Source organism: Gasterosteus aculeatus, chromosome 21, assembly GCF_964276395.1.
Source record: "Gasterosteus aculeatus chromosome 21, fGasAcu3.hap1.1, whole genome shotgun sequence".
NCBI classification, from domain to species: domain Eukaryota; kingdom Metazoa; phylum Chordata; class Actinopteri; order Perciformes; family Gasterosteidae; genus Gasterosteus; species Gasterosteus aculeatus.
Genome location: NC_135708.1, coordinates 17,915,195 through 17,930,510, shown reverse-complemented (window position 1 = coordinate 17,930,510; position 15,316 = coordinate 17,915,195). Strand labels below are relative to the sequence as shown.

The 15,316-nt window shown below is 53.0% G+C and overlaps 1 protein-coding gene across 1 annotated transcript in view; it reads right to left on the bottom strand.

Annotated features, from left to right (window-relative positions):
- gli3 (GLI family zinc finger 3) overlaps positions 1 to 15,316 on the bottom strand; it is an 80,168-nt gene that overhangs the window by 31,821 nt on the left and 33,031 nt on the right. Inside the window, exon 4 of the mRNA XM_078096087.1 lies at positions 4,253 to 4,358. Coding sequence (XP_077952213.1) covers positions 4,253 to 4,358 — 106 coding nt within the window. The remainder of the gene's footprint in view (positions 1 to 4,252; positions 4,359 to 15,316) is intronic.

Here is a 15,316-nt window from a genome sequence, read left to right as displayed (position 1 = left end):
GAGAAAGTTGTGTTTAAGTCAGCCTGCAAGTTTACAGAAGGCCATAACACTGCAAAGTCAGCTTATAGACACTTACAGAACATCGTCTCCTCCTGCTTCTGTGAAAGCCACAGTAGACCCTTTTGTCTTTCCATTGTTTTGCATTGTGCACGCGTGTGTGTGTGTGTGTGCGCGTTGCAATGCTCGGCCTCGTCCCATCTGGAAGGAGGTGTTGAGATAAGACCCTGGTCTTTATGCTAAGCAACACGCCGCTCCTCTATATGCCCAGATTACAGTTTATGTAAATAACAAAACAACACGCCGCACATCTTAAAAAGAAAAAAAAAAAGGAGAAAAAAAGAGAAAAGGGATGAAAAAAAGTCTGAGCGCGGCGGCGGCGGCGGCGGCGGCGGCGGCGGGGAAGAGCTTGTGCACGGAAACGGTGTGAAATTGGCGAGAGCGCCGGGTGCCCACGGAGGACGGTAGCTGGTCGGTAGACGAGGTGATTCACACGCTTTCTGGTACCGTCTTTGCACTGAGTGATGCAACAGCTCACACAGCCGCTCAAGCGACCCCCCCCTGCCCCCCGACCCCGGTGCCTCCAGAATACCTTCCAGTCGGCCCGCAGCTGAATAAACACATGAATGAAATAACCACACACACCCAACCTCACACCCCCCCCTCCCCGATGACAGAACATACAGTCACACATGACTTTATACATGAGTCACACTGAGGAGTTTTATTTAGGAAAAATCTTCAAAATCTTCAAATAAAATTTTTTTTGGGAGGGGGGTGGGGGGGGTCTTTCAACTTTCACAATCGCTTTCTTAAAAACATGAAATCCTTCATTCAGTTGTGTGTACAACTTCTGAACAGAAGGAAAACCCAGTGTGTGTGTGTGTGTGTGTGTGTGTGTGTGTGTGAGCTCTTTAGTCCTTTGGCAAATAAAAGACTGGACCATAAATCTAGGTTTTTATTTTACTGATGATTTAAATATAAATCTTGCGGTTGGAAGAGAAACATTTGCACACAAGTTCAGATGCTTCAAATGTTTTTCTTTTCAGAACCTTTCGATATTGTCACATTGTCTGGTTGAGCACTTAATCACAAATCCACAGTCAAATCGAAAAGTCAAAACTCAAGGCTTTTTATTTGCTCTCTTTTCTTTACTAATTCTTTCCTAAATCCACATACGATAGCGGCGCTAAAAAAGGTTGGGAGTCAATTGCTTATCCCGTTAGAATGTCTTGTTGTTTTAGTGGCCCCATTCACAGCACGAGGGCCCGGGACTCCCGGCTAAACTGCGATGTCGATAATTGACTTGTGACGAATACCTCTGTTTGTCCCGAGCGGTCTCCGGGTGACGGGGAGCCGGCGCTGAGCCGCATGAGAGGCCTGTTTTGTTTTGCTGTGTACCGCGGTCAGGCAATAAAGCCGCGAATGAAAGGAGCGGTGGCTCCTCTCGGCCTCCGGCCTCCACCCCCCACCCACCCCCCCCCCCCCAAAAAAAACCCTCCCATTAAGCCAGTCCCGCACAATGGAGGCGACAGAGGGGACCAGAGCGCCCGTGGAGCGCCTGCTCTTCACCAATCAATGTGTTTATTTAAGCAGGACGCGTCTTCCTCCTCGTTGTTTGAGACCCGGAGGTCAGCTGTTTGCACACCAGAGGCAGGCGACACCTCTGCTGGTCCCGGATCAGTCCGGGGGCCTTAAGCCCGCTCGTCGGTTCCCCCCCTTTCCTGCGGTCGAGTCGTTGGAAGGTCTCTTCCACGTGAATAGCAAGCATCCACAGGAAGAGAACCCCCGCCTCCCCCCAGTGACCCCGAGGCTTTAATATTGAATGGCACATTGGTACCTTCCCCACAAGAATTCATAAACTAAACGATTGGCCTCCGCCTGTAATTGCGCTCCGCAGAGCCTAATAGGGGAGGTGAGGTAAAGAGGGGGGGGGAACAAAAAAACAAAGGACAGTTAATTTGTGATTTCCTCTGCTCATTTGAAGGCAAATTAAGTGTCAAGCAGCTAATACGGAGCATATTTCATTTTATGAGCTTTTAATTTAATTCTAGCGCCTCGTATGGCTGGAGCCCGTTAGCAGCGCTGCTAACGCTCGCTCCGCGCCTGAGAACGGGCGCCATAAATAAACATGTTTCAATTAGGCCCTTCGCGGTAATAGGATATGATCGTGTTCATTCGCCACGTTCGGATGGTGGATGTGCCGTTGCGGCGGAGAGGAAACAAGCTGCCGGGTTTCTCCGGACGAGGACGGCCAGTGGTGACTGGCTTGCGAGCGTGCGGCGGGGTGGGGGGGGGGGGGGGGGGAGCAGGCTGGATTGATGGAACAGCCGCAGGGCCAACCCAACTGTAATTACAGGCCGTAATGAGAGGCTGCATGGGGAAGTACTGCAATAATAGTCCCTGTGTACTTAGGCATATCTTTGAGAGGGCTAATAACGCTTCATTCTGCTCACCGAGGAGAACTTGTCTTAAAACAATTCAATATTTCTCCATAAGCCGCCTCCTGTCCCTTTCCCCCGAGGCGACAGCTGTACGTCGGCTCGGCTTGATTACAAGCAACATTACGGAGCCAAATGTTTGGAATCCTCCGTTTACTTCCTGCTTGTAGTTCTACGGACCTCAAGTTTGCTACAACAGGAAGTGTAATTAACTGTAATTTGCCATCAGGTGGTTGGACCCAGCTGTAATACCGCAACTGATTGAGTGCCTCGTCCCGCTGAGGAATTCAGTGCAGCTTTTTTAATCAAGTAGGCAATATTGTTGCTTCGCTGGGACTCAAAAGTAGCTGAGAGGATTTCTGCATGAAACCCACGTAAGTTGGGGGGAAAACGTGCGTGACGGCGAGATTCGCACGAGGCCACGGCCGTCTTATAATAATGACAAATAGTTTCCGTCAGCAAGGCGAGTCCCATTAAACATCTCTATGCTTAATGGCTCGGGTAAATGGGCCATAAGTAGCGCGGCGGCGTTACGGCCGTGTTTCCACTGACAGCAAGCCGCAGATAACGCCCGTCCGGACGGAGTGACTGAAGACACCGCCGCGCATCTTCCCCCCCCCCCCCCCCCCTTAATTCAATTCCCCCCGGCTCCGCGTTGTCCCTCCTCATCCCTCCTCATCCCTCCCCCTCACCTGTGCTCCACATCGTACCAAAGCGCTCCTGACGGATAACAAGCCGGGCTGTTTGTTCGTGCCCGTGTTGCCGGCGCCTGTTCGCCCCATTATCTCTGCATAAGCTAAATGCTAAATTATATTTGCCATTTTGTTTGCAGTGACACAGGGCATCAATCACTTCCCCCTTTTTTTTTTTCTTTTTTTTTTCCTCGCCCCCCCCCCCCCCCCCCCCCCCCGAGCGGGAGACGAGGGTTTGAGAGGTAGGGAGGGCCAGAGGTGGGGAGGCAGAGAGGCATAAAAAATTCATTACGCTTAGTGGCACATCAGCGAGGGAGAGATATGACTCCTGAGGAGGGAGGGAGGGGGAGTTGATAATGATGAAGAATATCAAACATAATGCGGCCCAAGTAGCTGCCCCATCCAATTTGTCCCCGTCGCGCCGCGATCACTTCCTCCGCGTCTGCGCTAGAGGACGACGCGGCGTCTGCGGGGTCGGACGCAAACGAAGGAGGGAGCGCGAGGCGGCAAAGAAAGGAGAAAAAAGAGCAACTTGAGTGTGAGCGAGCGAGCGAGCCGGCGGAGCGCTTTGAAGTCCTCCGCTGACCTGGACAGTCAAGAACTCGGGCTGCTGTCACGGGACTTCCCCGGGGCCTACAAATACTTACCGCTCCCCCGTCTGGGGCGGGACGCCCCCGCTTTGTTGCACGGCCCCAGGCGCATGCGCGTGATCGGCGTGAGTCTGTCGGCGACGGGGTGGATGTCATCGGAGGCTTCCTCCCCCCCCTGACGGCTTGATATCTGCTCTTATGAGAGCACCGCACGCTCCCCTAGCCTCCCCCTCCCTCCCCCTCCCTCCCCCCTGCTCTCATTTCCGCGTCTCTGACACATGTTCATTTGCGTGTCTCTGACACGCGGATCAGGTTGCGCGCGTACAGGGGGCCGCGGCCTTTGATCCTGGAAAGGAAGAGGCAGAGGATGCTCCGCGCCCCCACGGGCGGAAGGAAGTTCCCGCGGCTCGATTCGTATCGCCGTCAGGGGAGCGGGGAGCCTCGCGAGTGATGCCTTGTGATGCGGCCGAATCAAACGGCTGTGTTTTGGTCGTGTGTGTGTGTGTGTGTGTTGGCAGTTTGAGAGACTTACACGTGGAGAGGGGGCACGGGGGAGGGCTCGTAGATGTAACGTCCCTGGGTGTGCCGGTCGTCGATTGGCACAGGAGGATGGAAGGCGGGGAAGAACTGCGGCGTGGCTGCGCAGAAGGACAGAAAGAGAAATGAACATGTGAGACATTTCTTTACGCTTGGCGAGACCCCCCTGGTTCCTCCCCAACGTGTCGCCACGTGACTGTCTTCCCTCCTCGGCTGTAATGAAAGGCAGAGGATGATGGGTATCTCCTCGGCGGACCCACCCAAATGAGAGCTCATTAAAGGCTGCACCGCTCCAAAACGTTTGCAGGGGAAGTCTTAGAACTCACAATAAACAGCGATAAATACCCGGAAGAAAAGCAGCCAAATGGCATGTTTCTCACCGTGCCAAGCATAATATGGTTTTGCACAAAGGATAACGTCTAAGTACGCCCAATGAAACGTACAAAAAAACCAGAACAAAACATCCTTTTCCGTTTCAGTGTTTAGTCACAACTGCCAGAGAAAATCGAAAGGCTTCTTTTCTGTTCTCCCTCCAGATAAAACATTGAAACATTTGCATAATATGAGCTTCCAAGTCGTTCTCTATTTTTACCCCTGAAATTGCCACAGGACTGAATCCACATCTCAACGCACTCATCTTCTAACCTCAGCTGCACGACACGCGACCATCTCACACAACTAAAGCTGGAAGTTCGTGGCGCAACGGCCCATTGTTGGAAGTTGCCGAGGGTTGAAGTTGAGAAACTGAAACGGGTTAAAACTTGTACAGAAAGACGGCAAAACGCGGGGGTCCGGACCCCGACGACTCACCTTTTCATCCACATACTTTATGAACTCAATCTGTCGGCGCGTGCATCACCGTCACGCACCAAGTGTCTGAGCTTTGTGTTCTTTCGCTTGCAAACATGTGTCCGTGTGTGTGTGCCAAGAGGGCGGCCCGGGCCGAGCAGCGGGGCGCCCGAACGCCGAACGCAGCTGCGTTGCCGGGGGGGCAACGCGGCAGGTTTTGATCCCCCCCCCCCCCCCCCCCGGAGCCTCTCAGGTGGGCCTACCTCACCGCTAAGTCACTCTGAGTGCTGCCAGCTTGAGCGAACACAGCTGCCATCGAGGCGTTATCGGGTCATAAATGTGCATAACGCGAGATTATGAGCGTTGTCAAGTGCTCTCAACGTGACGACGCCTGAACCGGTGCCAACACGCTCTGGAGGTACGAACTACAGCGAACGTGCTGACAGGGCTAACAGTGTGTACCTGAAGGGGCCGATAGTTGCTCGCTGCTATATTAACGCTTTGGGTTGTTCTATTGAAGCAAGATAAACCGGCGAATGTAGCCAAAGCAAACGCCCGGGACTCTGGAAAGCTCGCTGTGGAGCCAAAGACAACATTAAACAGCTGTAGAGGGCTCCCCGTGATAAGAAAATAGACTTTGACATGTTGGTGGTGGAATGTCCCTTTAAGTTTAAAACACTGGCTCCATACAGCGTGCGTAAAGACTGCACCCCCCCCCCCCCCACAGCCACCTGTGGCAAAGAGCCAGTGTTTGCCTGTCGATGAGCCAGAAAGCAGCATTATTCTAAGCACAATCTGCTGAATGTGGTTCTTCTTGCAGGGGGAAGAAGGAAGAGATAGTAACTTGTGAGGAGTCAAGTGCAATAATGCACAAAGTTTCCAAATTCCCTTTATTCATTTATTATTTACAGATTAGGGTTTGCTCAAAGTGCTTGACTGTGTTTTCATCTTGTTTTCCTCGTTGCACCGATGCATGTTCGTGGTAAAAAGCCTCCTCACAGCGGCTCTGGCAAATATCTGACCACTGAGTCTCCCGTCTGTTTGATGGTTTCCTCCCGATGACTCAGGTTTGGCTCGGCTGAGCGGGGTCGGGGGGGGGGGGGCCTGGGATCCAGAGAGGGGCCGGCGGTGGAATCTGCTTTGTTTACTCCACACGACTCTCCTGTGCTGTCGGCCCTCGGCTGTCAGAAACAAAACAACCTTCAGGTCCTCTTGAGAGCCTCCCGGCCTCTAATCTCACTGCACTTTAAACTAACATCTGTCCCGTTAGGAAACGAGGGATGGCTGTGGAGATTACCGACGCGTGAAATCATTTTAAAAGACGCCACCCCCGCAACACACACCTACCGTCCCGCATCCGCCTCGTCGTTGAATTACCCCGATCGGCCCTCTGTTTATGTCTCTGGAGCTCCTCACTCAGCCCTTCATCACTCCTTCCCTCGCCGCGGCCGCATGGCAAACCGTCACGCCGAGGTTTATTTAAATCAAACTCTGGAGTTTACTTTACCACGGCGCTATCTAAATAGAGCCTGCCACCTCTTTCACTCCATTAGCGAGGCAAACAGCTCCGTGTCACTGGAGGGAATGTATACAGTCGCAGAGAACAGAAGGCCAAGGAGAATGAGTAAGGGGGGGGGGCTCCATCCTGCAATCCATCTCCAGGATTTCCTGTAGGGACTGCTTACTGTTTACACCCGCCCGCTCTTATTCACGGTTTTCTCGACTCTCGCGTACGCGATGCGGCCGGAGGGCAGGTAGCTGCCGCTTTTACCTTCCCGCCGCGGCCGCACACCACACCGCCTCCCGCCTCCCTGAGGAGGAGAGTCGGCGCGACGCTTTCGCACCGCTAGAAGAGGCGAGAAGGGGTCGATGGAGTCATCTCGGGGCCAGTCAAGCGGCGAAGGTCACGGACGCTGCGCATCGAGGATTGAAAGCATTTGGGAAATGTAGAACATCTTGTGCAGCTCTCAGACATTTTAATGAAATCGGCAGGATTCAGTTTTGGTGTCATTTTTTGCCCTTTTTTTGAAAAATACTTTTAGCAGAGATGGAAGTCATTAAGAGATGAATACAAACGGGTCTTAATGAAAGGGCAATTAGAGGCAAACTTTGACCAGGCTCATTAATTCTAATTCAACACAAACACACCGTGCTTGAGACCAAAAAGCCGGCTTCCCCTTCATTAAAGAGAGGATGGTAATTGCCTCGTCCTTTATTGGACACTTGAATCATTTCAAAAGAGGGGGGGGGGGGGGAGGACATGCGGAGGAAAAGCCTAAAGCGCGTCATTTTCAATATCCCTATTGCTCAATCTCCTTTCATGACGGCAGTTTTACAACAAAGGATGTTCACTGCGTCGCGGTCGTCACTCACAATCCTTGATTTGGTGTTCCGATAGCACGCAAACCACTTTCTGGACTTGTTTCTCTCTTTTGTCGTCAACTCGGCATTGTGAGTTCATCGCCTCGCCCTGCGAGAACCTCTGGCGATGGTTCAGCAGAGTGTCACCGCCGAGGGCCGAGGGCCGAGCGCCCCCCCCCCCCCCCTGGGTGGGGGCGCCGAACTTCCCCGGGCCGACGCTCCGCTGCGAGAGCACAAAGAGCCAGTGACAGATTGTCGCGAGCGACTAAAGGCGCAGTGAGAGAACGGCTGCCCGGGGGGGGGGGTCCGCTCCAGAGGTTTGCGGATGGCTAATGTGGAACATATGAAGCCTGTGCCGGGTTTTCATTATGCCACCTCTCTCTCTCTCTCCCCGCTCGTGATCTCACCGCTCAGGCTCGCTCGTCTGCACCCGGCGCCACGCAGTTACGCCATAACTCGCCAACACTTTGCAGAGAGCGTGCGAGAGACGCCGCGGACCTTGTCTGTTTGCGTGAAAATGGCCTCCGTCTATTAAATCCAATGACTTTACAACAGCACACGGAGAAAACAACAATGAGACGTCCACTGAAGAAAAACAATCCATCCGTACCGTCGCCATGAAATAAGAGCCAATGAATCACACGACTTTATTCAAAACGACTCACTAAATAACTCCTTAGCTGGAGGGCATCTTCCAGTAAACACTGTGACAAGTGAACTAACAGGCTGTGAGCGTTTATCATGTGCCTGTACTTTGGTAAAACTACAAACCGCATGAGGAGAAGGAGAAGCCCCCCGTGCGTGAGTATCAGTGGAAGTAGTTTGGACGCCGGCTTTCTTGTGAAGCCGAATTCCGCCCCCTGATCAATCCCTTCAGTCCCGGTCCCCCCATCATGTTTGCTTACGCTGAGACCTCAAGCTGTTTGCACATGTAAACAACACTTTCGGAGACTGTTTAGCGAAGCTCAATGGGAGTTGCTGTTGACTTTTGGAGCACTTTGCTTTAATTACGGGGTCCCAGATTGTTTCAGGTCTAATGGCCTAATTACCGCTGTATAAATTAGCCTAATGTTCTTGCAGGCGCAGAGCTTTCCCCACTGTACGCGGCGCTCGGGCGCTAGAACAGACAAAAGCTAGTGGAGCCACAGTACGGAGCGAGCGGAGAGGTTAAATAACAGAAGAATGTAAAGTGTTGCCTCGCCAATCTCTCCGCCATTCATCATAAGGTTTCTCTTTCTTGTTTTTCGCCTTTTTCTCCGTCGCTCTCTCGCTCAATCGCTCCCCACACCCTTAAACGCCAACCGTCTCTCCGTGGGGCGAAAGTAACTGACAGAGTGGAAAAGAAAAGCAGAAGAGAAAGTGAGTAGTGAAAAGAAGGCAAGAAGTCAGCTCTGCGCGGTAACCAGGCGGCCTGTTGGCGTATACATTCCGCCGCCACCCGCTGTCAGAAGTCATTTGTTTGTCTAGACCGAACAAGTCGGCGAGCGCCCATTCGTTCCCTTCGTGGTTCTACACGTCTACGCATATTTGCCCTGGGACTTTGACGTTCCAGCGTTATCTCCATCTTTGTGCCAATATTTGCAAAAGTTTAGTTCAGGGTCGTTTTTTTTTTCAGCACGGCTTCCGCCGGCGTCCGTTCGCGGGACGGGACGCCTGTCTGGAGCGAGCGGGGGGGCGAAGAAGAAGAGGATGAAGAAAGTGGGCCGCGCTCCCCGTGGCTCGCTCTCCCGCCGCTCGCTCTCCCGCTGCCCCCCCGCCATAAGTCACGCGAGTATTTCTGTGGAAGCCCGGCATCTGCAAGACATTTACCGAGCCGAGTCGATCTTAACAAATTGCACGCCAGCACGAGGGCCCTCGCACGCACGCACGCACGCCGCTCTTCCAGGGCCCCCTCCCCTCAGCACCATCCAACCCCAGCTATACCCTTGCTTTTTTTCTCCCTTGCCCGCCTCCCCTCCTCCCCCATGTATCCCAGCGTGGATCGGGGAGCGAAGGTTATTTCACGAGGCCTCTGCGGAGCGCCAATCTATCTCCTGCATTTGGTGAATTCCTCCAGATTGGGATAAGCTGGGGAGTAGAACAAAGCACTGTGCGTCGCCCCCCCCCCCAGCCTCCACCCTCCAGCCTCCACTCCCCCACCCAGCTCGGCAGAGATTTACACAGTTTAGCAGCTGAAACACTGCGCTGCACCTCTTTCCCGCCCTTTATCGCTCACATCTGTCTATCTCCTCCTTTTCCAAACAATGACAGAAGGGAGTTGATTTAAACCTCAGCTTAACTCTCTAGGACTTTGCTACATTTATTTTGCTTCGACTCCTCGCTGTGTGATTTATACCTCTCAAACATAAGGCCTTCGCTCCTTTATTTAAGGGTTTAGGGGTCAGCGAGATGAAAAAAGCATTTTGTCCACAATGATTCCCGCCTTTAAATGCATCTGTATCATAAATGTGTGATAAATTATTTGGATTTACTACAACACCTTTTTATGAGCCCCGGTGGTATCAGTGGCAGTGTTCATGATTGCCACGGCTGTGTCAGGCAGACCCTGCGTGGCCCCGTGGCCCCGCTCCTCTCCGGGCCCCTGCGGAGGCGATACAAAAACTGCATGTGGCTGTGTGATAGCGACTGTGAGGCTAATACACCTGCATTATAATAACAATCCGGGCTGCTCGGGGACAACAAACCGCTGCACGCCGCCGAGAGGCCACTGGCCGAGCCCAGACAGTTTAATGTAGATTTGCTTGCAAAAGAATCCCCATGTAGCCCCACGAAGTGTGCTGTGAATATCGGTTTGCAGAGAATTTAATCTTGGCTACGATTGGTGATCCATCACAGTGAGTGTTTTGTTAGCATTATTTTTTATGACAGAATTGAATATTATCGCAGGGTAATGTGGTTGCTTAAAAATTGCCCTTGAACCGGTGCATTCAAGGGCATCCAAGATTTCCCATTTGTTCATTGTGTTACGATAGCATTTAGTCCGTTGCGTTGCAAGTTAAAGATCCCGATCTTTGGACAAAGTGTCCTGGACGCTCTGCAGCAGGTGCGTAAGTCTCTGCAAGCTGATTTCCGCGCGTGTTCAAGCTGGTGGGGAAACCAGGCACTGCCTGCAAGGCGGGAAATCCGACTGAGAACATCTCGTATCTTTTGGAAACTGGTCATTTGTTATATCCAAATGGCATTTCCCCCTGTACTGTGAGTCCATTCCTCCTCCTCCCACCAAACCCATGCAGACTTTAGACAAAAGCCTGTGAAGGCCTCTGGAGGTACGTGGCCATTATTTGGGCTAATGGAGGAAAGTGTGTGTCCAGTGTCACGGCAATCAGGCAAACGGCGGCTGGACAGACAGAGGTCGATGCTTCTGCACCAATCAGGTCTTGCGAGCGCAACAACAGCGGGAACTCTCTGGTTCTCTCTTGCATTGCGTCGCAGTCACCTTAGCCTGTCTTTCACCCTCTCTCCCACACTTGTCTTCCTAATTCTGCTCGCTGTCTATCTCTTTTTTTTCTTCTTGCCTCTCTCATTATTCAAAGCGCATCCTCCTGATCTCTCTCCCCTTTGCCTCCTCACAGCATCCCAAAACAAGGACAACGTTGTAATCCATTTACTGCGCCCCTGTCAACACATTCCACCCAAATAATCCTAAAAGACTTACACCCAGGCCTAGGTACTATCAAGGGAAGGGGAGTGAAGAGGCAGAAATGCACAGGGGAAGGCAAGCGAGAAGGAAAACGGGTAGAGGGAGAGAGGAGAACATTCAAGGGAAGTGGAGGAGAGAGGCAACAGACGGATGGGGAACTTGTGTCACAGTGATTTTGAGTCTTTGTCACGCAGGTGGCGCCCAGGGGTTCCCCTCGGCCCGGGCGCAGAGACAAACCGGGGGCCCGTGTAAACCTTAAAGAGGATTAACCCTGCCGGAGCGCTTTAATGAGACCTGAAAGTGCCGGTGCACCGGAGAGAGAGCCCCGCTGATTGAGCCGCGCTCCAGTCGCGCTCCCAGCGGTCCGCCCCGGCCCAGCGGCGCTGCCGCCGCAGCCCCCGTGGCCCGCAGCTGCCCGCATCACGCTGAGCCACATCAAAGCGCCGTGTCTGGAAGAACCCGGAGACGGCAGGAAGGGGAGGTGGAGAGAGTGAGTGAAGGAGGAGGGGGGGGGATGAGGGTGCCTGGATGGAGGAATCCCTTATCTCCTCCAGAGAGGATGCTGCTCTGTGGTGCGAGATTGTCTGGAGCTGCCACCTGTCCCAGGCATCTTTAAAGGCAACACTAAAGCCTGTGATGGGCCTGACCTCCTTGAGCTACCATTCTTTTATGTCTCTCTTCATTTTCTGCTTTGTTACCCCCCCCCACACCCCTGCCCCCTCCTCCCATTTTTTTTTTCTTCCTTCCCTACTCTCTCTGGCTTTCTCCCTTTTTTTCCCACCCCGCCGTCTCCCTCATGCCCTCAGACTCCGTGCTCTTTTCTCCAGCGATATCTTACTTATTTCACCAGGCTGCTGGAAACATTTTAATTACACTTTGTTCATCAGCCCTCGTCTCCGCCGCCGTAGAACAATGCACACTTGCGTCCCTCCGGAGACGGGGGGGGAGGGGGCGAGATACGGGGCTGTTTGCCGAAGGAATAAGGGCGCTTATCTCTGCCGCTATGTGAGAGGAATGCAAAGACGGCGAGGAGCGATGCGTCTTGGATACACGCGGAAGCAAACGCCAAAGACAGGCATGAAATAACTCTCCCGTGGCACGCGGAGGTGATTATCCTACTGGAGACCAGAAGTTGAGAAAGCCCCCCGTGAGCTTTTTTCGTCTCGTTGTTGTTTTAAGCATCGAGCTTCGCGTTATTTATTTCGGATGGACGAGACGCGGCAAATCTTTATTTAAAGCCTTTACAACATCAGGAAAGTGCGATTGTTGCCGCTCGCCGATTAACCAACAGCATTTGAAAGGCAATAAAACACTCTGACAGATGTTGAGACGATGATACCAAGAAACGCTGAGTGTTCTTCTTTGAACATCTTAAGTTCTCTGGAAATTCCTCTTAATTCTTCTCAGCCCCTTCATATTTAATCTCGCCATTGTTAATAAGAACCGCCACTATTCGGCGTTGCCGCGTCCACACGCATGGCCTTTGTGGCGAGAGCGCCACATGACCCTAAGATGGCTCCTCGCCGCACTTCAAACTCTGCCTAACCCCCTTAAACCACCACCACGCCACAAAAGGGGCAACGTGCACGTGAGAATGTATCTCAGAGCACGAGAAGCCTCTAATAAGCTGTATAAAAGGGGGATCATCTGATTATCCCTAGTGCGCCGGACCACGGGGCCAACAGCGCAGCGCAGGCCCCCGCGTTGTTCTCCACGATGAAAGGAGGCGGGTGGAAGGGATCCCTCTCCGTTGCCTGCAGTGCGCCCGGGGCTCCTGTGCCGGCACACGGCTGGGGGGGGGGGGGGGGGGGGGGTCTACATCGTGCCACCACCGCTCTTAAAGCCAATATTGAAAGAGTCACAAAGACAAACACTTACCCTTGAAACAGGCACGTGTCTTCTCACCCCAGGCTCTCCTCTGCGCTCTCCGGTTCTTGGGAGGAGGGAGGTGTTTGAACCTGTATCCCAGCCAGCAACTTGTCACGTTCAAACCACCAACAAGAGGCCAGAAAGTTTGTCCTTTCACTGCAATTCCATTGTAACTTTACGCCTATACGCCACTTTGTGATCTGCTCTTTTTTTCACGCTCCTGCTCCTGCACGGCGTAAGGACCGGGTCCGGGCCATACGGGCCTGAAAGACCAAGCCCTGTAATTAAGTGTGGAGAGTAGAGAGGCCATTGTTGTGCAGATCACGTTGGGTTTGGTGACAGCCCGCTCACTCAGTTCAGCGGTCAGCTGCATTTTGATACGGAGGCAGACAGAGCGACGCCGGGGCAGCGGCTCGCGCTCTACGGCCCAGCGGGCCCCCGAGATCAGGCCAGCACAGCAGTTTAGAGCGTAACCCCTGTGACTGGACCCCCCCCTTCCCCCTCCAACCACCACCCAACCACCACCCCGCCACATCGTAAAAACCCCGGGACTGGGCTTGGCACTTTTGCTCAGTGTTCCCACTGGCTTCCGCGGGACACGTGGGCCACTATGATCCAGGTAGCGGTTACAGCGATGCGTGTGAAGGAATCCTCCAGCCAGGAGATCCATACCTCCACCGCCTCTAGCTTAGCAGGCGCGGTTTCTGAGATCAGTCAAGGACAGCAAAGGCTTAGGTGTAGGGATTAGGCCCCGGCTGCCAGATCTGGGTTAGATTTTTTTTTTTTTTTTATGGAGCTCACCCAAAGACCAGCGGGCCGACAGGCCGGCATCACACAGCCAGACAATTTATGTGCTGTGTCTGCGGTCATTGGCTGTATCGTAGACGCAGCACAACAAAACTTATGCCACTTCTGCGCCAATATTCTTAAGCATTGTGTCTGAAGCTTGGCAAATGTTCTTCCCTTCCATTGCCTTCAACTCAGTCAACATTCTCAGAGCAGTTTTCACATTTGCGAGAAAGCCAGTGAGAAGGACGCGCTTTATGTCCCCCCCCCCTCCACGGATGTGTTTAGTCTGACAAAGAAGGCCAAGTGTTTAAGAAAGAAGCACTTTAAAGAAGAAGATCCCTCTTGGGAGGAAGCGGAGATGCTTTGCCAGCGAGTGGGCTCACTGTCGCTGCAGGACCACTGACCGACTAATCAGCGCACAATGTAAACAGATGTCGGCGCCGCGCGTCCCGTTCACGCTTCTACACAATTTAGATCTTTAAAAAAAAAAAACTTCTCCCTCATTAATCCTCATCTCGATCCTTTCTTCTGATCCCACAACAAAGCCCCGTGTATCAGTGTCGTGGTTAAGAAGGGTTGCGTGGACTCTTATCCAGTGAAAAGCGGCTCAGACTCAGGCACCACCACAATTAGCTAATGCTAACAATAGGGGCGATGTTTTCCTTCGCCGCCTCTTCCTTTCTCCGCTGAAGTGGGTGTAAACACAGTCTTAGGCCACGGACGCGAGAGGAGTGGGAGATCACACGTGTTGGATGAATAGCAGAGATTTAGCAGAGCAGAGGCCCCCGAAAGATAAACCGTCCCTCGCTCTCTTCCCGTTGCTTTTTTTCGCCTCCTACGCCTCCCGCGAGCTTTTCGCCCGCCACACGTTAACGACCACGGCGGCCAGGTGCAGGCGGAGCTGCAGGTGCCGTCGCATTTAGGCACATTAAGCACTGACGCGCAGCGGCACGCAAAGAGTAATCGGGTTTACCTGGCTGCCTGCCGCACGGCGCGGCACACTATGCAAGCACAGCACAAAGGCTTCGGGCCCCCTCTCCATCACAAACACACACACACACACATATGCACACACCTGGGATGAATTTAGGAGGTGACAAAGCCCTCATGGAGGGGGACTACCGCTGGTGGAGTAAGGCCCGTGTGTGTGTGTGTGTGTGTGTGCGCTCACACGCGTTGGGAACCAGACACCATAACAGGAGACATTGGCTTTTTTACACCTCGTGGCGACAGACGCTACAGGCTCCTGGTTCAAAGCAGCTGAGGGAGGGAGGGGAAGCGGAGGTTTTTTAAGGGGGAACCCTTTGGTTTTCGCTGACCCTCAGACCGCCGGAGCTCATGGGGATTGAGCTCTGGTGCTGGGTTCAATCAGACAGAATGGGGCCGCCGCCTTCAGGGACACCCCGTGTCCTTAACACCTGGGGCCAGGAGGAGGTGTTTTACACAGCAGCGCTCTCATGTCGGATCATAAGTCTTCCCCGAGCAGGGTGAGGATCAGAGAATTGACATCAATGGAAAACACTGGATGGTTATTTCTCAACACTCATTCTTTGTTAGGAGTTTTTTTCAGTGCCGCAACAAACTAATTAATCAATCGCATTGTGAATGAAC